The 27,396-nt window shown below is 45.3% G+C and overlaps 1 protein-coding gene across 2 annotated transcripts in view; it reads left to right on the top strand.

The window, feature by feature from the left end:
- HEBP1 (heme binding protein 1) overlaps window positions 1-27,119 on the top strand; it is a 38,590-nt gene extending 11,471 nt beyond the window's left edge. Inside the window, exons 2-6 of one of the 2 annotated variants that reach the window (XM_047868188.1) lie at window positions 1,589-1,756; window positions 10,428-10,566; window positions 12,328-12,508; window positions 13,160-13,267; window positions 26,529-27,119. In XM_047868188.1, coding sequence (XP_047724144.1) covers window positions 1,679-1,756; window positions 10,428-10,566; window positions 12,328-12,508; window positions 13,160-13,267; window positions 26,529-26,700 — 678 coding nt within the window. In that variant the 5' untranslated portion in view covers window positions 1,589-1,678 and the 3' untranslated portion in view covers window positions 26,701-27,119. Of the gene's footprint in view, window positions 1-1,563; window positions 1,757-10,427; window positions 10,567-12,327; window positions 12,509-13,159; window positions 13,268-26,528 lie in introns of those variants that run through there. The other variant, XM_047868189.1, reaches the window with a different exon arrangement.
- The last annotated feature ends 277 nt before the right edge of the window (window positions 27,120-27,396 follow it).

The following is a 27,396-nucleotide window of genomic DNA, read 5'->3' as shown; positions in this document are numbered from 1 at the left end:
TGCTCTCTCTCTCCCTCTCTCTCTCTCTCTCTCTCTCTCTCTCTCTCTCTGTCAAAAATAAATAAATATTAAAAAAAAAGAAGAAGAAGAATTCTGTTAATCATTGGAAAGCCATTGAGCAACCCTTGGATGAGGGTAACGCTAAAGAAAAATAGATCTTTGCCCTTTAATAGATTAGTTTGTAATAAAGGGGACATGGCTATGAGAAGGAAAGACCCAGGAACTCTTACAAAGCAACATACAATCTCTTCCGAATCGTAAACTGCATGCTATTTCACATTTTAATGTCCCTGGATGATTTCAAATCAATTAAATATCATAGTTTACCAGGTAACATTTGTTTTCTTTCTTGGTGGCACATAAAATAACAGTGCCTCATAATCAGTGTCATCAAGTAATTAAAATAATTAAATAGTCATTTATTTTATAGTAATCAACAAATATTAGTCAAAAGTAAATCTTGTTTATACACAATAAAGTTAACATATGTTACCACAAAACTGGAGGCCATCAGCATCACCATTATTGATCACCACTATCTGGCTCAGGTTCAAGGTCCTCTCTGTCAAGATGCAGGCACAGCAGGAAGTCCTTCAAGATTAGGGCAGAGCGGCCTGCACAAATGAGGCTAACAATTAGGTTAACAACTCCAGATGACAATGATTACCAGTGAGTTAAAGGTGCATTTAAATCCCTCATATGGACAGAACACTTTGAATAAACAAAATGGTGGGTGGGCTCAGACAGAAGGACTGCACGGTGTTTCCAGGGACACAATGAACGTTGTACTGTCAGAGAATATTGACACCATGCATATTGACAGCATGCTCAGGGATTCAAATCCTGGCTAAGCTGCACACTGGTTTTTCATCTTAGGAAAGTCAATTATTCTGAGTATTGAGTTCCTCCTTTGTAAAATGGCTATAAAATATGCATGTTTAGTGGTGAGAGGAGGTGATATTTGTAAAATGCTTGTCAGGGGGAACAGGCACTCAACAAATGGTAATAACATTGGTTAGAAGGTTTTGAATAGAAGGGATGAATGAGCAAAGCCACGAATTGAGAAATTAACGTGGAATTTGTGATTAAAACTGGTTGCAGGAAAGAAAGTGGTAAGGAGAAAACTAGTTAAGATGCTTTTTCAATCGTCCAGATGAGAGGTAACGGGGTGGAGGGGGGGGGACACACTAGGATATCTGTAGGTGGAGATGCCGCCATCAGCTGTCTCCAGGGGTCAGGAGCTACAGAGACTTTGAACCTTGTCTACTCAGTCCCTGCGGGGGGCAGAGCCTTAAGAGTGGAGCACCAAAAAGCCCGAGAGGAATCAGAGGCTTGGAAGTTTGGTGTCCAGGTACCTGAGAGCAGAAGCAGCCGTGGACAGAGTGGAGGGCGGCGGGATGTAGGAAGTTCTCCGTTACCGATGCCTAAATCCCTAACGCGGGAGAATCTGTTTCCAGGCCCCCCAGAACAGTCGCACTCAGTGGAGGAGGCGGGGCCGGCGGAGGCGGAGCGCGGCCCCTCCTCCGCCGCTCCCGCCGTGCCCCGCCCAGCCCGCCTTCGAGCGCCGCTCCGCGGGGCGGAGCCCCAGCAGCCCAGCCGGCGGCCTGCGGCCCCGCTCGCCCTATCCACCCTTGCAACCCCGAGTCCGCAGGTGCGTACGGAGCGCCGCAGCCGCACCATGTTGGGCATGATCAAGAACTCGCTGTTCGGGAGCGTAGAGACGTGGCCTTGGCAGGTCCTGAGCAAAGGGGGCAAGGTAGGCCCGCAGGGCTGCCGAGGACCTGAAACGGGGCGGCACCTCCCACCGCACCCTGATCGGAGGGGGGGCGGGGGCGGGTTCTGACGCGCAGGTGGGACAGCGCTGTGCTCCGGAGTGTGCGTTTTGGCGCCTACCGGGGGCGCGGCCCCCCAGTGCCCAGCACGTGAATTGGGAAGGAGGAAGTAAGGGAAGTCCAGCACAGCAGGCCTAGGGCTCTGCTGGGAGGAGGGGTGACAAAAAGGAGAGGTTGCTTTGGGGGAGGGGTACCCCGTGGCGATAGAACTGCGCCTGTTGAATGTATTCCTTCCTTTAAACATCCCAAGCATTCTGCTCTTTTGCTTCCTGGGAGACCTTCGGTTGCAGAAAGACCAGAAACATGCTTGTCCTTAAGAAACTCCCAACTCCTGGAGGACTGAGTATAAAGGAACAAGATCTGTGCTCCACAGAGGCACAGGGGCAGGAACAAACCATTCTGCCAGGGGCTGATGAGGGGGCCTGCCCTGAGGAGGTGTCTTCAGCTGGGCCTCAGGGAGGTTAGAAGTGCACAGAAAAGGAGAGAGCAGGTGCAAAGGCCCAGTGCTGTGAAATGATGTATGTTGGCCAGTGGGACTCCCAGAGTTGGGTCCTAGAATACAGGTTGGGTGAAGAGGGTGTAACTGCTGTCTCCCCCCAAATTTACATCAGTGCTAACACAAGCAAATGGGACTGCCCCCTGAAGACAGAGTCCCCCACTAGAGCATAGTCTCCTGGCAGACAACTACTTCGTGCACTTTGTAGACTCAGCTCCCAGTTTCGCATCTCATATGTTAAAGGACTGTGTTGTCTGGCGGCCAAGTTCTGGTACCTGCTACAGTGATGGTCACAAAAGCCCTCAACTAGACTCTAGTCTGCACTCTTCAAGCAACTATAACCAGAGGCCTGTCCCTTCATCTGTCTGTCTCTCCGTTTCCTCGGCAGCACATAGAATGATCAAGGTTAGCCCAGATCAAGGGTGACATAGTCAGATGCCCACAAGCATCCAAGCAGGTAAGGGGAATAACGCTAGCCGTGTTAGGTGCTAGGGCAAGGTGGGGTCTGAGGCAAATCAGAGAGAACTCAGGGCCCCCTCTACAAAGGCAGTGATGTGGCTTCACAGAGACGTAAACCAGAGTTGCCAGATTTTTAAGGAAGACCAGAAATCCAGATTCTTCGTGTGAACTCTCCCAAGTTAAAATTAATTTATTCGACAAGGAAGTACTTGTCGAGTGCCATCTGTGTGCCAGTCCGTCTTACAGGCCGTGGAGATAGAGCAGTGAACAAAACCAAAAAAATTCCATGTCCTCATGGGGCTTACATCTGAGTGGTTAGTGAACAAAAAAACAGGTCAAACATCATTATCAGATGGTGATCAGGGCTGTGAAGAAAAACAAGCAGGGGAGAGAGGAAGGAACAGGGAATTTTAGGAGTGAGGCTGTGCAAATATGTCGGTTTTAACTGTGGATAGCTGCCTACGAATGTTTGTAAACTGCGGGCCATGGGATCTGTCTGTGCCTAGACCAGGCCTGTGTGCCTGCCAGTCTGTGGACTCAGCCCAGGGATGTCTACGGTGCTTTTTGGCCCTAACACTTATAGAATCCACATGTTACCAACAAGTTCCAGAAAGCTTTCCTTTCTATAGTGGAATCCAGCTTACTTGGTCTCTTTAGGTTAAGAGACAATTGCAAATTCAGGTCTGAGTTGGTCTGCTGCCTCTTTGCCCTCAGATCCCATCCTCACCCACTCCCTGCTTTGCTCTCTGGGTCTCTGTGTGGAGTGGGGGCTGATCCCAGTTGCCTATTTCCCAGGCTCCGATGTCAGGCACCTGGCAGTGAGGTTCACCCAGTGGGAGGCACTACTGGGAGATAAGAGGGTGGGAGGAAGGGAAGAAGGTGTTTCTCCAAACTATCAGGTCTCTGGCACCAAGAGTTTCTCTGTGGATCCAGGTCTTTCTAGACGGGCCACCATGGTTCTAGCTTCCACCAAGTGATCCAGGTGTCTGAGCTCAGGTAGCATAATCCTCCCTCTACCCCTCCTAAGGTATTCACTCACCTGTGGGTTGCCTCGCTGCTCCCTGTGGGGCATCTCCACTCTTTTATTATTTATGAAATTAGTTCCTTGAATCAAGATGCCTCTGTTCAAAATACTCTGGTAGCTTCTGTTTCCCTTATGGGTACAGTGTCACCTACCACTGATTTGGTGCCTCTAAGGACAAATACAACTCCCTGATAAGCATCTTCCCTCAACATTTGATGGGAGTATGGTGCTATCTGGGATGTTGCTATCAGGCGGATGCAAATCATTTAATCTGACCAACCTCAGTTTCTGCAGCTGTAGAATGGATATAAAAATATCTTTCCCAACTGCTCCCAGTGTTACCATACATATTAATTTTTTAAAACGCATGAAAATGCGGGGTGCCTGGATGGCTCAGTCGGGTAAGCGTTCTGACTCTTCACTTCAGCTCAGGTCACGATCTTGGGATAGTGAGATTGAGTTCTGCATAGGCCTCTGCACTGAGTAAGGAACTTCCTTGGGATTCTCTCTCTACGTCTCTCTGCCTTTTCTCCACTTTGTGCTCTCTTTCCCTCAAAATAAATAAACATTTAAAATGTTTACCCCCTTCAAATGTGGTAATATCATCATGTCACAACTCAGCTCTGTTCTTACTGGCTGTGTGGTCACAGGCAACTTACTTAACTTCTCTGAAGTAAGCATGAGAGGAAATAATTTGTATCTTATAAGATTGTTTGGAAGCTTAAATGAGATAACCAATTCAAAGTTGTTCAACAAAATACCTAACACTTGGTTGGGTATGGTGTTAGTATCCCTTTAGTTTCACAGGTAATTTTGGGTAAATTACTTGACCTCCTAACCACTCTGAACCCTGAAATTCCTCAACTGTAATACAAGAATCACCATGCCTATGTGACAGTTACTTAAATATTCAAAGGTAGTTAAAGCCTTTTTAAATATATATATATATATATATATATATATATATATATACACACACATACACAAATTCAGGATGTTATTATTTTGAAAACAGACTCTCCCTGAAATTGAGCATCTTACCCTGGAAAGAGTCTGGGTCAGGAACTGTTGCCTACTTTGCTGGGCAAATTGATGGCAGGAAGCGTGTCCTGTGTAGCTCAGGTTCAGGCTCACCAGATGTTCAGAACTGATTGTGATGGGGGAGGTCCAGGCTGCTGCAGACCTTATCAGGTGCCTTCCACATTGCTTCTGGAGAGAGGAGGACACACTGCTCTCTGTGTTGGATTGGGTGGGTCTTGTGGATGCTCAGAGCAGGACTGACATCAACAACTGACATCTTTATGGGATTTTTTTCCAGCCTGTGCACATTGGTTGGGACCCGACAGCCTGGGTTGGAATCCTGGCTCAACCACCTGCCCGCTGTAACTTGGGCATGTTATTTAACCCCTTGTGCTCCAGTTTCATCTGAAAATGAAGATAAAAACACTAACGTCTTCACAAGATCATTGGAGGGACTGAGTGAACGAATCCATGCAAAATATTTAAAATAATACCCGGCACATAGAAAGTCCTGAGTTAGGTTGATTGTTATTATTATTTTCTTACAATGAGAAAGCTGGCTTCCGGAATTAACATGTACACCCACCACATCAGGTGGCAAGGAAAAAAAAAAAAACTGACCTTGCAGAGGACCTTGCAAATACCGTTGCAAGAGGCATTGTTGCAAGATCCCTGTCTGGAGTTTGAACTTGACCAGGGTTCCCATCGAATGCTGAATATTGGTGTTTGTAGTCATGGGCCAAATCCTTATATGACTGGGAGCATAAGCTAGCCGGATCTGGGGCAGAAGTGGGCTATTCTGTTCCATGTGACAATGAAATACACTAGGGGCGCCTGGGTGGCTCAGTCAGTTGGGCGTCCGACTTCGGCTCAGGTCATGATCTCTCAGTTCATTAATTCAAGCCCCGCTTTGGGCTCTGTGCTGACAGCTCGGAGCCTGGAGCCTGTTTCTGATTCTGTGTCTCCCTCTCTCTCTGACCCTCCCCCATTCATGCTCTGTCTCTCTCTGTCTCAAAAATAAATAAACGTAAAAAAAAAATATTTTTTTTTAATAAAAAAAATTAAAAAAAAAAAAAGAAACACACTAAAGACATTAAATCTGAAGAACCAAATGTGTTAACTGGGTTAACCTAGGTGCTTTGTTTTCTGCAGAAATGGAATTCTATTTCAATTCCCCCTCGAGAACTAGAGTAGTTTTGTAATATCCGTCACTTAGGTTTGAGCGATCCAGTAAACAATGAGAGTTTATGGACTTAGATGCTGTAAAAACAAGGTGGGACCTGCCATGGTACCACCTTTAGACATCGTGGCCCTGCTTTTCTTTAGCATAAATATAACTAGACTAGTTTCTTATCTCTCTACCCAGCTATGTCTGTTGTATTCCTTGTCGTTAGGGTAAGACCAGGTTTTACCCTCCTTCCCCACAGACCCTTGCAATACCTACTATATGCAAGACACAGCAGTACATGCTAAGAGACGCAGACAGCCCCTGCCCCCATGGGGCCTGTGATTGCAGGTGGAGGTTAAACACGTTATTCTTCAGCTGTAATGACAATACGTATTGTGTGTCGAAAGGACAAGGGCCTGTCCAAAATACCAGGGGAACTTGTTTTAAATTGGGATCCTCTTTGGGAAGCGACTTTTCGGTTGGGGCTTTTTGGATAAGTAGGGGTTCGCCAGGCAGAGACAGGAAAAAGATATTCCGGGGAGAGAAAAGAGGCAGGTTCAGAGGCCCTGAGGCAGGAATGACCATGGCACTGAAGGCAATAGAAGGCCAGTGAGGAAGAGCTCTGAGTGTGGCTGGCAAGGCAGACAGAAGTTAGGCGGGGCCTAGACCACCTGGGATAGGTTAAGAACCTGGTGAATGAAGACTTGGAGGTAGGGGATTAATTAACATGATTAAGTGATACTGAACGCTCATTTGTTCCCCAGGCAATCTTCGCTCCATTCACAGGTTTAGTTACCCCTTCTGCTGATGACTCCCAAACTTATATCCCTGTATCAGTGTCTTGCTGAGCTCTAGACCCACGTGTCCAGCTTGCACAATGGACAGTTTGCTCATCTATAACAGGACGCAGATGAACAGATAGATATGAAAGGGCCCTTCTAACCTTAGTCTTGTCTGCCTTCCGAGCTCCTCGGAAGGAGAAATCACTCTGGAGGAGGAGGTGGAGTTGAGCCTTAAGGGTGGGTAGACTTATCACGGAAGCCTTATCTCTCTGAATCACACTGGATTCCTTTCTTTGAAGCCCTTCTTCCCTGTCCCTGGACTTTCTGCTTGGGGGACAGGCTGAGAGCACGGATCGCCTAGACCATCCCCAGAACTCTCCTTTCTGCTCCGGGACCCCTCCTACTCGAAATTCCATATCTGGATCACAAAGTCATTTGAATTAATGTGGGGTGGATGAAACTGACTTGCACACTCGGCTCACCGTCACTAGGACAGTTGTCACAAAATCCTTCTCCCTGTGACAGCCTATGAGGTCTTTGTGCGTCTGGCCCCTCTCTTGCTGTGCCCTGCTTGACTGCCTTTGCTCCAGCCCCAGTGAACCGCATCACTCTCAGCAGTTTGTTCTTCTGTTCTTTTCATTTACACTCGTGTCCACGACCTGGAATCGCCCTCCCCGACCTATCAGAACATTTACTACATCATATGATAATTTTATAATCTTCTCACCACCCAACCAGACTGCCCATATCATATTAATCTCTAAATCTATAGCACCCAGCAGAGGTTTTCAATATTTATTCAATGAATCAATGCATCGGTGACTGAATGTCCAGCTGGATGATCTATAAGCACCTCAAAGTCAGCCTGACCTAGCCAAACACGTCAACATGCACCCATGCCCTGCAAGACAACCTGACTAGTCTTCTGTGTTCCCACCCTGCCCTGCCTCTCCTCTTAAACATATCAGATTATTACCTGTTAGCCCGTGCCCCTCCTGATGTCAGAGACTCTGTCTCTCTTCTCTGTATCGTAGCCCATGCCACAGTGCTCAGCACACGGTAGATGCCCCATAGTTGTAGGTTGAGTGAATAAAAAGAAGGAAAGAAAGAACAAAGGAAAGAGCCAACCAGCTCTTTTCTCCATTGAGAGTTTATCATTGGTTTCTCCAGTTGTGAGAGATGAGGGTCCATGAAATGAATTTGGATGCCCCTATTCTGAGTTTGACGCAGGCACACAAATGTCTATCAGAAGTAACTAACTCAGGGCGCCTGGGTGGCTCAGTTAGTTAAGCATCCAACTTTTTTTTTTTAATGTTTTATTTATTTTTGCGAGAGAGAGCGTGAGCGGAGGAGGGGTAGGGAGTGGGGGCAGAGGATCTAAAGCAGGCTCTGTGCTTACGGCAATGAGCCCGATGTAGGGCTCAAACCCACAAACCATGAGATCATGACATGAGCCAAAGTCGGACACTCAACCAACTGAGCCACCCAGGTGCCCAAGCATCCAACTCTTGATTTCAGCTCAGGTCATGATCTCACAGTTCATGAGATCAAACCCCACGTCTGGTTCTATGCTGACGATGCAGAATCCGGCCTGGGATTCTCTCCCTCCCTCTCTCTTTGCTTCTCTCTCTCTCTCTCTCAAAATAAATAAATAACTTAAAAAAAATAAATAAATAACTTAGTAGCTAAAGAAAGATGCTTCAAGGCACTAACATCATCCCCCATACAGTATAGAGTCCGGCAGTAAGCATTAGACTAGGGTTTGGAGGTGTGAAGTCTGGTTCCAATTTCACCGCTTAGTAGCTGTGTGTTCTTGGGCCGTTCAATCCCTCTGGTTCTTCATTTCCTCTTTGGGAAATTTCAGGCTGAAATTCTGTGACTCACGGAGTAGCATTTCTGGAATTTAAAACATAAATGGCAGGACTCGGTGGGACCTCCAGTGGAAGGTGTGTGTCGTCTGTGCTGCGACAGAGCCAGAACGAGCAAAACCGCCCCGTTTACACAGCAGGGTTTGCTACTGGAGACTCTTTGGTAGTGTGATGCTCTCCGAGGGGAGGGCCTCACAGCAACCCTTGGAATTAGTAGCCGTGGTAGATTTGCAGCCTCTTGATTCCTGGTCTGGTGCAATTCCCGCCCCCCCCCCCCCCCTTCTTGCTATTCTCCTTTAATTTTGCATTACAAACACAATAGGTATTTTTCTCATTCTAAACACAAAACTATAATGCAAATGTACTCTTTCAGACTATTCAGGCCACTTAGCCCCACCTCCACAGAGTCATTCGGTCCCCTTGGGAGTTGAGACCTTTCAGTCTAGGATGTCATGGGAAGTCCTGTTTCCCCAGCCAGGGGCAGCCAAGTTCTCTCTCCCATGTGTCTGGTTTTCATCATCATTAGTAAGCGAGGCAGTTCCTTAAGCATCTAATTTATGATGAGCATCTCATTTATGATGCTTCGTGGCATAGCTCTTGTCCACAAAGACTTCCTGGCAGATTTTTCAAACTGCACCAGTGTTTCCTTACCCGATAGCTCAATATAGGGGACTTGTTTCTTCTTTTCTTGGAATAGCATGAAATTTACTTGAGTAGAGTGGAAGTCAACAGGGAAGAAAGAAAAGGCTTGATGCAGAATGTATCCCCTCCCTAAGGGTAAAGTATTATTTTTGTGAAGCTTTGTTTCTCCTTGTAAAAAAAATACACATTTCTTGTTATGTGTCGTGGTTCTCTTTAACGTTTGAAAGACACGGTCTTATAGTGTATGTTGAGGAATATGAAATTATCGGAGATATCACAGGGCAAGGAAGAGGAGGAGGGAGTGAAGGAGAGCTGCGTGGGTCTCTATGGCAAAGGACCTTCGGGCAGAGACCCACACAGAGAGTGGTCATGCTGGGGGTGGCGGGGGTGGGGTCCCGCCAGGAAGGCTCTGGAGAAGTAGTGGAGCTGAGCATCCTGGGGAGTGGGGGAGGGGTACCATTTAGCGAGACAGGAGTAGTGTCTGGAAGTACTGAGTGAAGAGAACTACTCTGTTTCTTCTTGCCCTGAGTCCCTGCTTCTAGAATGAGGCCCATCCCGGAGCCTTGGAGTCTGTGGCATTGTTGTTGTATCTCTTTGTTTCCTCCTTTGCAATTCTCTTCTCTTTTTCCTGGTTCTCCTGTCATTCAGGTGTTGGATCTCCTGGCCTGATCCCCTGATTTCCTTTCCTCCTCTGTTTTCTACTCCTTTGCCTTTTCACTTGACTTTCTGGAAGATTTCCTTCCGCTTTATCTTCTGACCTCTCCACTGAATTTTTCATTTCTGTTGTATTTTTAATTTCGAAGAGCCCTTTGATCTCTGGACATTCTATTTTTATAGCATTCTGGGGGACGTTCTGAGTGGCTTGGGAATGCGGTATCTTCTCTTATCTCTCTGAGAATATTGATTATACCAAGTTTTTTTTTTCTGCTGACTCTACATTTGTAAGAAGTCCCAGAACCTTTTTCTCATGGCCCTTCGTACCTCTACTGTCATCTCTTCTACCCTGCCACCATGCCCGGGTTCGTCATGGAAAGTTCTTTAGCAGTCAGGGTCTCTTGTAGCTGGACCGTTACTGCTTCTGGAGTCACCACAGGTTACCACTTTACATCTCTTAAGCATGTGTATTCTGCCCCTAGGAAGAAGTCTCCTATGAGGAGAGGACCTGTGAAGGCGGACAGTTTGCCACAGTGGAAGTGACAGATAAGCCTGTGGATGAGGGTCTGCGTGAAGCCATGCCCAAGGTCATGAAGTATGTGGGGGGCACCAATGACAAGGGTGAGTATCCCTGAGGGATGTGGCTCTAGTCTCAGAGGCAAGCTTGGTACGGCTCCCGTCATCAGTGGAAAACACAGGGAGAGGCCACAAGGCACATGTCACCGTGCGCTTCCGTGGCCTGTGAACTTGTACTGTGTGCACGGGGGCACTCGGCAGGCAGGGGGGTGGGAACCACACTGACTTCATCCCAGCCTCCCCCTCGTTGTGTGGTATCCCTTGCTCAGTATCACTGCCTTCCGGCTTCTCTCCCAGGAGTGAACATACACTCTGGGGTTTTTAACCATACGGTGCTTATCATGACTGAGTGAAGGAAGCCAAGTCACAGAGCCAGGCCAACCTCTGACCCGAGACCTCTGCCTCCAGGCTGAACATCTCTGCTCAGTCCCCTGGTCTGGTTGCTCAGAATCTGCAGGGTACTGAGGCTCAGTGAGTGTTGAGTATGGCAGGTCCCCGGCTCTGTTCTAGCAAATGAAGGGTCTGAGAATATTTAAGCTGTCCCACTCCTTACAGTCTTGGCAGTCTGTGATGGCTGTGCCCCTATTTTTAAAATGATGGGCGTGAAGTTTCAGTGTGCCTGTCAGCATGAAAACCATATTTAATATGAATGTAACACTAAAGCTCTCTAATTTAAACTACCCTTTATGATCAGTGCAAACCCAAATTGGATCAGAAAGCAAGGTGAAAAAAGAGATGTGATGTTTTATTTTTAGGGTATTTCTCAAGCTGATAATTTAGAAAGTTAGAAACTGGTATTAACCTCAGTAACATTTACTAGGACTAAAGTAATCAGGCTTTGTATAAGTCCACCAGTAGGAAGTCAGAAATCTTTTCCTTCTTAATACTGTCATAACTTTTTTTTAGAAGAAAATATGTATAAAAATTATAAAACTCGTTAAAGAAAATTTTGAACATAACACAACAGCACCCCAAATAATACAATCATTGTTGTCTTCTGAATGTATTTCTTTAGGGCTTTTTGCTAGGCTTTTTTTTTTAATGTTTATTTTTGAGGGAGAGAAAGAGCGTGAGAGGGGGGAGGGACAGAGAGAGAGAGGGAGACACAGAATCCGAAGCAGGCTCCAGGCTCCGAGCTGTCAGCACAGAGCCCAACACGGGCCTTGAACTCACAAGCCGTGAGATCATGACCTCAGCCAAAGTACGACACTCAACCGAGTGAGCCACCCAGGCATCCTTTAATAGGCTTTTAAAATGTAATCATAGTGTTTGTGCAATTGTATACCCTTCTGTTACTTATTTCATAACTATTTCCACCTTTGAGAAATTATCTTCTTAAGCATAATTATTGATAGCTATGTTATATTGTATCATGCGCCTATAATTCACTTAGACATATTGCTGTTTTGAACACTTATATGGCTCCCAGTCTCTCACAATTATAGATTCTGCTGCAATGAATATCCTATCACCTGTAACCTTTTCCACATTTTGGATTATTTCCTTAAAATTTATATTTAAATAGAGAGTAATTAGATACTGATCTATTTACAGTCTTGATATATATTAGCAAATAGTGTTTTCCAAATGAGTTGAATCACTACACTCCTATTTCCAAAATATACAAATAAGAGGTGTTTTGTATGTATCTGACTATACAGTTTTCATACCTGAAAGGTTTATTATTAATTTCAAGAACAAAATGAATCCTGATTTGGAAGAAGAATGAGACCAGCAGATCTTTCACAGTTCTTAGCCAAAGTTCTGTCTACAATACCCTCACTCTGTGGGTTTTTATGTTTTCAGGAATCGGGATGGGCATGACCGTGCCTATTTCCTTTGCTGTGTTTCCAAGTGATGATGGCTCCCTGCAGAAGAAATTGAAAGTCTGGTTCCGGATTCCAAACCAGTTTCAGAGCAACCCGCCAGTTCCCACCGATGACAGTGTTAAGATTGAAGAGAGGGAAAGCATCACTGTCTATTCCCTGTAAGGAGAGGATTCTGTGTGTGTGTGTGTGTGTGTGTGTGTGTGTGTGTGTGTGTGTGTTTAATTTATTTATTTAAATTCAAGTTAGTTAACATACAGTGTGGTATTGGTTTCAGGAGTAGAACCCAGTGATTCATCACTTAGTGTAACACCCAGTGTTCATCCCAACAGGTGTCCTCCTTAATGCTTATCACCCATTTAGCCCATCCCCCCACCTCCCCACCAACAACCTTCGGTTTGTTCTCTATGTTTAAGAGTCTCTTATGGTTTGCCTCTCTCTCTGTTTTTATTTTATTGTTGTAAGGAGAGGAATCTTTAGGCATCCAGGGTAGCACGTGACTTCCATCACCACTCCTTAATCATCTGGAGGAAGCATTTACATTACATTTATATTTTATTCCAGTTTTATTGAGATATAATTAAAATATAACATTATAGTGACTTAAGGTATACAATATGTAATGCTTTGATATAGGTAAATATTATGAAATGATCACCATAATGTTTAGTTAACATCCATCACTTGACATAGTTACAATTGCTTTTTCCTGAGATGAGAACTTTTCAGATCTGCTTTCTTAATAACTTTCAAATATTTATTACAGTATATTGTTAACTATAGTCACCTTGCTTTCTATTATATCCCCCCAGGACAAATTTATCTTATAGCTGGAAATTTGTACCTTTTGACCACCTTCACCCATTTCTCCAACTCTCTGCCTACATCCCCTATCGTTGGCAACCATCAAGCTCTTCTCTGTGAGTTCAGGGTTTGTTTTTTTTCAATTCTACATATAAGTGAGATCATATAGTGTTTTCCTTTCTCTGTCTGACTTATTTCACTTAGCATAATGCCCTCAAAGTCATCCACATTGTTACAAATGGCAGATTGTCCTTTTTTTATGGCTGAATAATACTGCATTGTATATATGTACCACATCTTTGCCATTCATCTGTTGATGGCCCCCCAGGTTGTTTCCGTATCTTGGCTATTATAAATAATGTTGCAGTGAACATGGTAGTGCAGATATCTCTTCAAGATAGTGATTTTATTTCCTTTGGATATGTACCCAGAAGTGGAATCGCTGGATCATATGGTAGTTCTACTTTTAATTTTTTGAGGACCCTCCATACTGTTTTCCCTAGTGGCTGCACCAATTTACATTCCCACCAACAGTGCACAGTTCTCTTTTTTCCATAGCCTTGCTAACTCTTGTCATTTCTTGTCTTTTTGATAATAGCTATTCTAATGGATGTGACGTGATATCTCATTGTGGCTTTGATTTGTATTTCAATGATGATTAGTGACGTTGAGCGCCTTTTCATGTACGTATTGGCCATGTGTATGTCTTCTTTGGAAAAATGTCTATTCAGATCCTCTGCCCACTTTTTTAAAATGTTTATTTATTTTGGGGGGGAGAGAGAGAAAGAGTGTGTGTGTGTGTGTGTGTGTGTGTGTGTGTGTGCGTGTGTGTCAGCAGGGGAGGGACAAAGAGAGAGGGAGACAGAGGATCTGAAGCAGGCTTTGCACTGTCAGCGTGGAACCCAAGATGGGGCTTGAACCCATGAACCGTGAGATCATGACCTGAGCCAAAGTCAGATGCTTAACCAACTGCCCATTTTTTATCAGATTGTTTGGCTTTTTTGCTATTGATTTATAGGAGTTGTTTATATATTTCAGCTTTTAACTCCTGATCAGATATATGATTTGCAAATATTTTCTCCCATTTAGTAGGTTGCTTTTTCATTATGTTGATGGTTTCCTTTGCTGTGCAGAAACTTTTTTGTTCAATGTAGTCCATTTGTTTATTTTTGCTTTTGTTGCCAAATACAAAAAATTGTTGCCAAGACTGATGCCAAGGAGCTTACACCTTATGTTTTCTTCTAGGAATCTTATGGTTTCAGGTCTTATGTTCAAGTATTTAATCTATTTTGTGTTGATTTTTATGTGTGGCGTAAGATAGAGGTCCCATGTCAGTCTTTTGCCTGTTGCTGCCCTGTTTTCCAGACACCATTTATTGAAGACACTTGGCTTCTTTGTTGTGAACTGGTTGACCATATATGCATGGGTTTGTTTCTGAGCTCTCTATTCTGTTTCGTTGATCTGTATATCTGTTTTTATGCCAATGCTGTACTGTTTTTATTATAATAACTTTGTAATACAGTTTGAAATCAGAACATACACTTCAGCTTTATTCTTTTTTTCTCAAGATTGCTTTGGCTATTTGGGGTCTTTTGCGGTTCCATACAAATTTCAGGGTTGGTTTTCTAGTTCTGTGAAAAATTCCATTGGAATTTTTATAGGGATTGCATTGAATCTGTAGATTGCTTTTGGTAGTATGAACATCCTAACAATATTAATTCTTCCAATCCATGAGCATGGAATATCTATTCATTTATTTGTGTCTTGTCCAATTTTCTTCATTAATGTCTTACAGTTTTCAGGTACAGATCTCTTACCTCCTTCGTTAAATTTATTCCTAGGTATTCTTTCCTATTTGATGTCAATAGGATTGTTTCCTTAATTTCTCTGTATTGTCGGTGAATTAAGTTAAGAAATACTGAGTCCTGACAATTTCTCACTTCTGTTTCTTCAGCTTACAACGCACAAACATTTGTACTGTACCTGAATAAATGCATTTGCCAGTTGTCACATTCACCTGGATAGAGTATCCCCACAGCTTAAGCTGAACATCTACATTAGCCACAGCAGGGTTCTGGGAGACTCTGGGAATATCTAAGTCAAGCGGTAGTTTGGGGTCACGAATATGTAAATGAGTACACAAATACATAAAGGACTTGGGGGAATCTCCTTTTTTAGCCCATGCTCCCTTTGAATGCCAGAAGGGCAGGGAGTATTTGCCAGAGCTGGACTGCCACCCCCTTAGCTGTTCATTGTCCATGGTCCTTTGAGCAGAGCACTATTATCATTCTAGTCCTGTTGCCAGGGCCTCGAATGGGGCCATGTTCCTTTTGACTGTAGAGCACAACAGGTACAGATGGTTGCATGTTTTTATTCTTTGGGCCCCAACCTCCCTTCAGAAACCAAGTCTCTCGTAGGTAATCAATGACTCCCTGTTTTCAAAATCCTACTTTGTGACAGGCACTGAACCATGTATAGTCAGAGACCAAGAATGTCACCAGTATCAACTATAGGTATGGATCTGCTCTTGCTCTGGAACAACTTAAAGAAAAATAAATATACAAATTATCTTGCACTGGAGAGTTTTTGTCCACGCCCAGGGGCCTCCAAACATACTTATTTGACTGCCCCGCCCCACTTCTGCACCTGAGGATGCAACTTTCTCTGTTGCCAACACTAAGGCTGGGAATGTGAGTTTGGCTGCTCTGGGCAGTCCTAGGCCAAGCGACGCAGGGCCCCCCAGAGGACAGTGCGTGTACTGCAGTTGGACCGCTAGCACTGGAAACTCCGCTTTTCTCCAGTCATCAGACCTTCCAGCCTTCACTACAGAGTCTGCAGAGAAAGCAAACTCTAAGTAAAGAATGTCTTTCCCAGGTCACCTGGGTGGCTCAGTCAGTTAAGCATCCGACTTCAGCTCAGGTCAAGATCTCAAGGTCCATGGGTTCTGGCCCCGAGTCGGGCTCTGTGCTGACAGCTCAGAGCCTGGAGCTTGCTTCGGATTCTGTGTCTCTCTGTCTCTCTCTCATAAATAAACATTAAAAAAAAAAAAAAAAAAAAAAAAAAGAATGTCTTTCCCAAGGGCAGAGACTAGAGTGGGGAAGCGAGGTGAGGTGCCTGTGGCCCAGAATTTAAAGAGACACCCACTTTCACAGTTGTCCAAGTGTAGGGTTAGCACTGAGAGAATAAGCACCTCCTTAAATCTTATGCCCTCTGTCTCACCTATCTGACCTTCATGCCTGATCCCTCTGTTCCATTCTCTTCCCTGTGTCTTGGGAGGCAGTCTGGTATACTCCAATGAATAAGTATATTTTCGTTTGAATCTCAGAGGCTTGGGAAGTCCCTCACCCTCTTTAAGACAGTTTCTCCATCTGTCGAGTGCCATAACAATGTCCCTCATAGGATTATTACTAAAGAGTACCTTTCAGTAGCTACTAAGATGCTTCCGTCTTTACAAACCACTTCATGACCTGTGGTAAGTTTCAGTAATTTTTTTCCCCTTCGCTCCTTTTGATTTCATGAGGAATGAGGTTGACATGGTTAAATCAGTTCGCATAAGACTTCAAGCGGACGAGGCTGGCTTTGAATCGTCTGTTTTACCAGACCCAGGGTGATGAGTTGGTATGATTTTTTTTCTTTTAACATTTTAGTATGGAAATTTTCAAACTTATAAAAAAATAGAAGATAGTAAAATCCTACATAACCCATCACTTACTTTCAATGATAATTAATTAACTCAAGGCCAAACCTGTGTAATAAAAAGATACAATAAACTTAATGACGTCCTATGTAACCTATCACTCACCTTCAAGATAATTAACTCAAGGTCAAATCTGTGTCATGGGTACCCTCACAACTACCACCCAGCCCCTCCACTGGGTTATTTTTAGGCAAATTCCAGACATTTTATTATTTCATCCACAAATACTTCAGTGTGACTACAAAAGACCTTTTAAAAACACACTCATAATGTCTTATTACTCCCAAAATTTTAGGGGCGCCTGGGTGGCGCAGTCGGTTAAGCGTCCGACTTCAGCCAGGTCACGATCTCGCGGTCCGTGAGTTCGAGCCCCGCGTCAGGCTCTGGGCTGATGGCTCAGAGCCTGGAGCCTGTTTCCGATTCTGTGTCTCCCTCTCTCTCTGCCCCTCGCCCGTTCATGCTCTGTCTCTCTCTGTCCCAAAAATAAATAAACGTTGAAAAAAAATTAAAAAAAAAATTTTAACATCATTTCATTAATGTGATAATAATATAAAATATGTCCAGTGTTCAGATTTCTCCCACTACCTGAAAATTTGTTCTTAAAAGTTTGTTTTGAGCCGGGATCCAAATAAAAACCATTCATTGCAATTGGTTGGTATGCCTTTTAAGCTTTTACTAATCTGCGGCCTTCCTCGCCACTACACCTTCTCATTTTTCATTACTGCCTAGGGGTCATTTGTCCTCTTGTTTCCAGGAGTCTGAATGTTGCAGATTGCCTTTCAGTGACCTTTTAACGTGTTCCTCTGCCTCCGGCACTGCCTGAAAATTAGTCGTTAGAACCAGAGGCATAGTCAGATTCCAGCTGCTGCTTTTGGCAAGGATGTTTCATAGGTGGTGCTGTATCCCTCTATCGGGGGCCCATACAGTTTGCTTGCCTCTGTTTTTGTGAGGTCAGCGACTGTAGATCACCCTTGCCTAGAGCCCTTTCTTAGAGCTGGTAGAGTGATAATGTGCTCTATTTGTCCTTCAGTTATTAGCTGGAATACTTTGATACAAAGAGAAACCTCTCCTCGTCTGCCATTTGACTTCCCTGAGATGGAGTCGTAGAGAAAAAGCGAGATACCTTCTCTGTAGCTTGTTGCCTTCTCCTTATCTGTTTTCAGAATAATGACTTCGTTCCTGAACATCTGCCACACGCAAGGTGGTGTCGATCTGTTTTTTGAGTGTCGGTATAAACACAGGAATTTAGACATAATTGGTGTGTTTCAGTTCTTTGTAGCTGTTCTTACTGATGTTCAAATTGTCCATCTTTGGCCAGTGGGAGCCTCTTCCAATTGGTTTCTGAGTCCTTTGGACATGACTCTAGTGCTCTATGGTAGCTTCCTTGCTTTCTGGTGTCACAAAAATGTTTCAAGCACATCTGGGCATTTCTTGCTCTAGAGCTGGAATTAGCCATTTCTCCAAGGACCCTGGTTCCTTATAGTGTGAGAGGGTATCTCTTTAAAAGTACTATTAACATCAGGTCTGTGGAAGTTTCCTTTTAATTCTCTGAAATCTAAACCGATGAAAATGATGAATAATGGTATCTTGCATGGCTTAGTGAATTTTTTTTTTAACCGAACACATGGTCCTAAATTAACATATGTTATTCCTCAACCAGCCACTGGGTGTCACTGCAAGTCAAATGTGCATTTAAAAGTACCTTTATGTGGAAGGCAGTGTGAATGCGGTAGTAGAAAGTCAAGTACACAGTATGTGCATTAGATGACCAAAAAATTAATTCCACAATGAAAGCTTTGCATCCTTCATGCAGCCTTCCTTTTGTATGAGCTTGTGAAGGGATGTTCAGAAGGGGGTATACATTTATTAGTAGTATGTGTTAGCAGTCAATGAACAGAAGACTAAGAAAGAATAATACTATCAGAATCCTTTTAGTATTCACAAGAGGCAATAGAAATACCCTCACATTGATATGAGTGGCCCCATTCCAGACCACTGTCCTCCCTCTGTGTTCCACAAAGGCCACTTAGGTTACAGCTCAGCCTCCTCAGCGTAATTCAGCACTGAGTTCAACAGAGACCGATGGCAGGAGAAGGTTGACAGTTTTAGTGAAATGTCTGGGTATAAAGTGTTGGAAACTAGGAGTTCATTGTCAGGGTGACCTGAGATCCAATGCTAGCTCAATGGCCACGGGACCTTTGGCGTGTTGCCGAGCTTCTCTGTGCCTCAGTTTCCCCAAGTATAAGATGGAGCAAGAGTACCTAACCCACAAGGTTGTTGTGAGGATGCAATATTGTGTATCCACAAATGCCTACACATCGCGAGACATTAGGTAGACCCTTGGTGAGAGTTAGCCTCTTCTCTTCTTGACTTCACTTCCCTCTGAGAATCAGGTCAAGTTTTACTAGAATTGACAAAAAAGTCAAGCTACTACAGATACACTTCAGTTCAAACCTCAACTCTAATAATTATGAGTTTTACAGTTGGGCTTTCTGAGCTTTAGTTTTCTCATCTATAAAATAGAACTTATGGACACCAGGGTGGCCCAGTCAGTTAAGCATCCAACTTTTTTTTTTTTAATGTTTATTTTTGAGAGAGACAGAGTGTGAACGGAGGAGGGGAAGAGAGGGAGGGAGACACAGAATCTGAAGCAGGCCCCAGGCTCTGAGCTGTCAGCACAGAGCCTGATGCGGAGCTCATGACCTGAGCCAAAGTCGGACGCATAACTGACTGAGCCACCCAGATGCCCCAAGTGTCCAACTCTTAATTTTGGCTCTTAACCCTTCCCAGGATCATGAGATCGAGTCCTGTGTCGGGCTCCATGCTGGGCATGGGGCCTGCTTAAGATTTCCTCTCCCTCTCTCTCTCTCTCTCTCTCTCTCTCTGTCCCTCCTCCACTCACAGTCTTGCTGTCTCAAAAAATTACATTAAAATAAAATAAAATAAAATAAAATAAAACTTATGATGCACTGTTGTTAGGGTCCAGTGAATGTGCATATGACACAACTTTGTCAGCCATGAGGCAGCAACGGATGCTGATGATGTTTTTCTCTCTAAATGACCAGGCCCTTGGGGCATCTGGGTGGCTCAGTCGGTTAAGTGTCAGACGATTTCAGCTCAGGTCACAATCTCATGGTTTGTGGGATCGAGCCTCACATCAGCCTTGTGCTGACAGCACAGAGCCTGCTTAGGATTCTCTCTCTCCCTCTCTCTCTGCCCCTCCCCTACTCTCTCTCTCTCAAAATAAATAAATAAACATAAATAAATAAATAACCAGCCCCTAACTGAGGACACTGGCAGCTTGGGAAGTTCAGCCTAGAGAACATGAACTTTGGTAAAAAGAGTACAACTGCTAAGCTTCTAGGGTGTTCCCAGAGCTATAGACCAGTGTTAGCCAAGTTCGTAGATAATTCCAGCACCCATCTGTAATCACAGGAGGCTCAGGCCGAGGGTGACATAATACAGTTTTGCCTCCTTGGTCAGCTCAATACTCAAGCTCTGTCCTTTTGATTGCAAGGAGCCTCACCTTCTTTCAAAAACCTCACCCCTTCCTTTTCTGTCCCCTCACCCTTTATTTTCCTCACCTCACTTATTCTCACTCGCATTATATACCCATTTGTTCATTTGTTTATTGTCTACTCCCTCACCAGGATATTCTTGAGGACAGGACCTTGGGCTAGTCTCTAGTAAGTGCTCAGTTAAAAGTTGAATAAATAAGTGAGTGAAAGTCTTGGTCCTTGCCTTCCCTGCACTTCTCTTTTTTTGCTGTCCTCCCTAAAGATCTTGGTCCCCTCCCACAGCTTCAACTGTCACCCTTCCATTGGTAAATCTCCAGCCTGACCGTCTCTCCAGCTCCCTTGAATGTCTTAGCAATCATCAGACTCAACATGATGACTAAGGTGAGGCCATTTACACATCCATGAATTCATTCAGAAACACCACATATTCATTATTCACTTACTCTGTGCCAGGAATTGCTATAGGTCCTCAAAATAGTGCAGGGGAACAAGCGACGTGGCCGCCCTTTGAAGCCCGAAAAACATTCTAGTGGGGAAGAGAGATGAGAGACAGATGATGTCTCAAGTATTTGAGGACTGTGTTATTTCCAAGATAAGAAGTCGTGTTTGTGGGTTGAGATTATAGGGGAGCATATTTCTTACTCTGGCATGAAGTATCTAACAGTAAGAGGGACAGGTGACAAGGCGAGGAAGCCCTTGCCCTGAAGGAGTCTAACCATCGTCTGGAGAGACGTGCAGCCCGTGTGCTGTGTAATGTTCGTACTAACTAGGAAGTTTGGTTCCACTGGGCAAATGTCTATCGAGTACCTCTGATATTTAAGCCGCCTCCCTTCTAAGAGCCTGCCAGTGATGAGATTCCGAATCTAAAAACATTTCCCCCCACAACCGGTCAGGTGTCCCGCCAGTCTTCCGCGAACGGGTACTTGGAAGGGACTTCAGCCACCATTTCTGGGCGGATGAGCCTGAGTCAACACGGCTCGCGCTGCCTTGTCTCCCAAGCACCAGCCTCTCGTTCCCAGCTCCCCAGGAGGCATCTTTCCAAACACCTCCCCAGGGTCTCCCAAATCAATACGTCAAACATGGAATTCAGATGTCCTCCCCAGATCTGATGCCCTGTGTTCTGTCTTACCAAAGGTCCCTTCTGTCCTCCTACTCGTCCCGTTCAAGTGTCATCCTGACTCCTTCACCTGGCACATCAACTGTCGGCCAAGTCCTGGTCACCCCCCCAGCCGTGCCTCCCCTTGCATCCGCATCGCCTCGGTCTTCGGCACCTCTTGCCTGAACTGTTGCCGCGTCCTCCTGATAATTTCTAGTTCTTCCACCTCTGCCCCTTCTAAGTTGTCCTTTTATCACCACCTTCCGTAGAGCGTGGGACCGATCGCACTCCCTCCCCCCTGCTGCTCGACTCTGGTCACGGGCCTCGGGCCTGCCTCTGACCTAGGCACGCATCAGGGCTGGGATCTAAGCCCAAGCTAGTAATAAAATGAGAAGGGGGATGGGGAAACTTTGGGCTGGGTCCCCGAATGTGTAGCCAGGCAGCGAAGCCTAGTAAAAATGCTCGGTCATGGCATCGCATCCGCAACGTCGCCCCACTCCGTGTCCACCTGATCTCAGCGCACGCCGCCCCCCAGCTCCCAGGGCCCCCCTCCAACACATGCACAGGCACCCTCCACTTCCATGCTTTCACTTTCACCCAGCTCCTCCTACAGACTGTCTCCAGCTTCTGCTTCTTGGAAGCTGTGTGAGGACAGGCATTTTTGTCGTATTGTTCATTGTTGGCATCAGGAAGGGATGCTCAATAAACAAGTGCTTAATATCAGGTCCTCCATGATGCCTTCCCTTCGTGTTGTAAGTCAGAACCAATCATTCCCTATTCCCCACCCCCAGAGCATTCCATTTGTACCTTCGACCTTCATTCTAGTGCTTCCTTCTGCCCTATATAATCTTTATGTGTGTTTCTGTCCTGACCACTACAGTTGGACCTCGAGAGGGTAGGCAGACGTCTTCGTCGTCTTTACAGCTCTGTGGTGTCTAGCTTGTGTTTTGTGCCCCGTGATGCTCGACTCCATGAGCACGGTTCAGTCTGATGGCCTGACATGCCTTATGGTGTGACTTCTTTCCTGTGGACGTGAAATTATCAGCTCCTAGTCTTAATTCCTCTTTTGCCTAGCACAGGGCTACATGCACAGCAGACTGTCTCTAAATTTGTGTGGGCTTGTTGATAAAGTTTTAGACCAAGTTGGGTGGTCAGGCTAGACCGTGCATTTCTCTTCCTATTTTATTTGCATGCCTGAACTATTATTATCTTTTGCCTCTTTGGACCAAAGCCTCTTGTCTGTTGGCCTGCCTCATTGATGCCTGCATCATCCATCACCACCACCCCCCCTCCCCAACCTCTTCCAGACCTTTTTAGTCAGCTCCTTTCATGTTTCTGCAGTCTAGGGTGTGTGTGTCTTTCCTCGGTTCCCATAGTAACCCAATTCTTTGTTCCAAATGCTGAACTCTGACGTGAGGGGAGATAAAATACAGTGCCCCGGAGGAGAGCTTCTTTGAAGATGGAGTCTGAGACTTGTTAACAGGCTTACAAAAATAACGTATAGACTTCGTGTTTACTTCCTTTGAGGAGCTCAAAGCGCGTTACGAGAATTCTTGAAATCACACTCAAACGTGCTTGTGAACTTGGAGAGCCATGGGCACTGTGTTACCCTCCGCGGAGAGCTTGGAAGCTTGAGGCAGGGAGGAAGGAGGCAGCTTACCTGTGAACAGGCTGAGGAGCCAGCACTGGGCCTGAATCATTTATTAGGACCGCGTGCCCTGTGGGGTTTGGTTTTCTGGCCTGTTTGTGCAGTTCTGTGATTGGGTATGGGTGAGTTGGTTGATTTACCAGTGAGGAGAACACATGTATCTGTTTCATGGCCCACTCGCTTGGTTCGTTATCTAGTAGAATACCTCCATGGTGAAGCAATAGGGAATTTTTATTCTCATTATCAGCATCTCAGTCAGCATGGGAATAAATATTTTTTAATTTTTTTTTTTTTTTAATGAACTTAAGAATCCCCAAATGACGACATTCTCCATGTCACGTCTCAGACAAGCTCCTTCTCCAGTGGCCCTTGCCAAGGCCACTTTTTCCGCTCACCGCTTGGGGAGTAGGACTCCCAAGAGCAAACTGCTGACCCTCTGTCTGCTCACCATCCAGGCCTCGTCTCCCTCCTTACCATGATGACAGCCAGTAGCCTCTCACTGAGGACTCCCAGTAGCTGTCACTAGGCCCACCTTCCCAAATCAGGATCTCTGACTCCAGTTCTTTCCCAGGTCTGAGGAGCTTTTCACAGTGCCCGACACACACTTAGGTACACAGTAATAGTTGCATGAATGTATTTCACAGATGCACCTTCATACCAACATGCCCCCAAACCAAATTATTTACCGTCCTCACCCCACTCCTTGTTTTCTTCAACCTAGCGTCCCTATTCTGGTTATTGGCACCAGTTGCCATCTAGAGACTTTACTGGAAGCCCTGGAGAATCTTCGACTCCTCCACCTCTCCCTGCCCTCCCCTCATATCCAGTCACCCCTCACCTGTGCCTTTGTCCAGAAGCCTTTTCCACCTCACACCTGGCTGTTCCTGGCCTCCACTGACTCTATCTCTCCCTCCACTGCCACCAGAGGAATTTCTCCAGGACACAACCTGATCATGTCAGCCTCTTACTTTCAACCCCCTTGTAGGTCCACCTTTGCATCTAGGATCAGGTTCAAAGTCGGCATGGCATTCAAAGCCCTTCCCAGTGTGACTCCAGTCAATCCAGTTTTCTTGTTACCACTACTGTCCCCTTAGTATGTGCTTCAGATTTTATTACATGAGTGAGTGAATATGGAGGCCAATAGACCTAAGTGCTATCATCTTGAGGTCTGTCAACCTGAAGACCCTAATCCTTATTGTTTATCCCAAAATTGTTCATCTCGCCAATAGATCTAATATGTGTCAGGCACTGTGTTAGGTGCTCAGAATATACCAGGGGGGAAAGTGACAAAGATCCCTGCCTTCATGGGGCCTATATTTCAGGAATTCAGACCATAGACAATGAACACAATAAATGAATTATATAGTATGTTAGAAGGTCATAAGTGCTGAGGAAGGAAGGAAGGAAGGAAGGAAGGAAGGAAAGGAAAGAAACAAAAGAGAGTGAGAGAAAAAAAGAAAAAGGGAAAAGAAATGGGGGCGGGGGAAGTGGAGTGAAAAAGTAAACAGGGTTTGGAGAGAGGGTCCAGTTGAGAAGATGAGATTGTTTATCGAGTCGGTTCTTCATTACTAGGCTATCTTCCCGGGTTCCTGATATTACCGTAGATTACCGTCATGTCCCCCACCCCAAAGGCAGGGAACCAGATAGCTGTTCTGAGCAGAATTGCAAAGCAACAACAACAGCTTCTGTTTGTTGTGGGCTTACTTTGTGACGGGCACTGTGCTGAGCAGTTCACAGTCTTTTCTCCCTTCATCTTTACAACAGCCTTCTGAGATTCTGCTGTCGACCCTATTTAACAGTTGAAGGATCTGAAGATTAGAGAAATTCAAGCATTTGCCCAAGACCGTGAGCTAGGAAAGGGCAGAGGTAGTATGATTGAGCACACAACTAGCCATTTTGACTCCAACTGATGAATGAAGGTATTTGAGGACCACACCTTCTTTGGACGTTTCAAAAACCCAGTAGCCTAAAGAGCCAACATTGTTCATTTTCAAGGATAAAATTTAGTGTCACAGCATGAGAGGGGGATGCAGAGGGCACTCCGCACTCCTACATTCAGCATCTGATTCGTCTCAGGCAAGTGGCTCTCAACCTATAGACATTCTCTGAAAATAATTCCAATGTCTTGCAAGCTTTTATTGCCAGAACAGTCTTTCTTTAATGTTCATCGTTGGTCTGCTAATCCAGTTTCCTCTCATTGAGTTAGAGTTCAGCTTTTCTTCAACTGCCTTGTAGTCTTTCTTTGATATACTTGAACCAACTTTCTTCTCTTCCAGATTGGTCTCAGCTTTGTCCATGTTCTGTGGCGATTGTCTAGACACTGGAAGAATCAATCCCTTAAAGATGAAATCCTGGGTGTTTTTACATCAGTAACCCTGTAATCAACGTGCTGAATGCTTGCCCAGCATGACTAACCGCTTATAAAAGAGCAAAGCGTGACTCAGAGAACCCCACCAAAAATAATGCATTTGGCCTAATCTTGGCCTGGTGCAGATTCAGACTTTTGAGTCATAAAGCTCATTAGAATTGGGGACATATTTGACTCTAATAAAGATTTTAGTGCAACCCAGATTTAGAGTGGTATATTTAGGGTAGGCCACAGGATGAATTTTGGAGCGTAGGCAGATGACGTAAGGAGGGAATAATCATCTTGAAAAGGCAAGCTTTATTCCTTCTCTGTCCCCACCTTCTGCCATCAAGAAAAAGCCTGATTTAGGAAAGTCTTTTTACTTGCTAGAAAAAGAAGGCTTTCATGATTCGAACAGGAGAAGGGATTTATTAGAAGTGATTTCTTTATTTGGGGCATGCTTACAGCTTGCCAAGGGGCCTCCCAAGCCTTCCTCGGGTCTCTGCCTTTGGTCGCTCTGTGTTTTTAACAAAGCTGCTACCTGTCACTGCTGGGATGTGCTCCCTCCTCAAAAAGGATCTGCTGGGGAAGAGACATTAGCTTCAGCTCCACCCCAGCTAACGCCCCTGTCTCCTCCTCCTTCCCCAGCTAGAGCCAGAGGGGCCCAGAGGAGTGGCTGCCTGGGCGGTAGAGAGATCTAGAGAGAAGGGTGAAGGCACAGCCTATGGGAAGGTCAGCCTACCCTCGCTCGGGGAGATTCCAGAAAGGAAAGGGAAGCTCACACTTGGCACTTGACTCCTGTGTTTCAGGCTCTGCATTAGTTTTTCACATCCATTACTCTATTTAATGTTCATAACAACCTTGGGGGGAAAAGACAGCACATCCCCATTGTACACACGAGGATCTGAGGCTCAGAGGGGTCAAATCTCCCCATCTAGGAAGTGGCAAACGTCTTACCGCTCTCACGTGCTTGTCATAGTAAGAGCGGCCAGTGACTTCTTTTTTTAAAGACTCCCCCCTCTCTTGGAGACCGCGTGCTTTCTTAACCAGCCCCTTGTTCTTCTACCCTAGGCAGTTTGGTGGTTATGCCAAGGAGGCCGACTATGTAGCACACGCCGCTCAGCTGCGGACCGCCTTGGAGGGCACAGCCACTTGCCGGGGTGACATCTACTTCTGCGCTGGGTACGACCCTCCCATGAAGCCCTACGGACGCCGCAATGAGGTCTGGCTGGTGAAAGCATGAGTAATTCTCTGAGTTAGACCTTCCTGGACGTGTGTTCCTGTGTCCGCTTCCTCGGGGGAGAGGGAGGGAGGAGCAAAGGTGCCGGCTGTATCTCCAGCTTAACCAATCTTCCTTCCCTCAGAGCCCTTCACTGCCAGTTTTCTGAAATCAGCATATTCCATCCCTGCACTTTTTCTCGTGGGGGGAAATAATACAGCCCAGGTAGGCGGCATCCTTCTGACTGACTTAGAAAGCTCTGTGGTAGACCAGAAAAAGAATCAGCAACGTTTTTCCAGCTATCTAGGGCACTCAAAACTGCTTTTTAAAAATTATTGGACTTGTATTTTTGCTATTGAGGGGAAAATGTGATTTGTGCGTGATCTTTCATCTGTGGTCCTTACGAGATCTTTGTCTGAAAATAAAGATCTTCGATTCAAACAGCTGGTACCGATCCTAAGTATAGTTATTTCCACGACTTCAGAGTCTCATAAATAACACCGTATGGGGGCGCCTGGGTGGCGCAGTCGGTTAAGCGTCCGACTTCAGCCAGGTCACGATCTCGCGGTCCGTGAGTTCAAGCCCCGCATCAGGCTCTGGGCTGATGGCTCGGAGCCTGGAGCCTGTTTCCGATTCTGTGTCTCCCTCTCTCTCTGCCCTTCCCCCGTTCATGCTCTGTCTCTCTCTGTCCCAAAAATAAATAAACGTTGAAAAAAAAAT

This window comes from Prionailurus viverrinus, chromosome B4, assembly GCF_022837055.1.
Source record: "Prionailurus viverrinus isolate Anna chromosome B4, UM_Priviv_1.0, whole genome shotgun sequence".
In the NCBI taxonomy this organism is placed as follows: Eukaryota; Metazoa; Chordata; class Mammalia; order Carnivora; family Felidae; genus Prionailurus; species Prionailurus viverrinus.
This window is presented reverse-complemented; position numbering and strand designations above follow the sequence as displayed.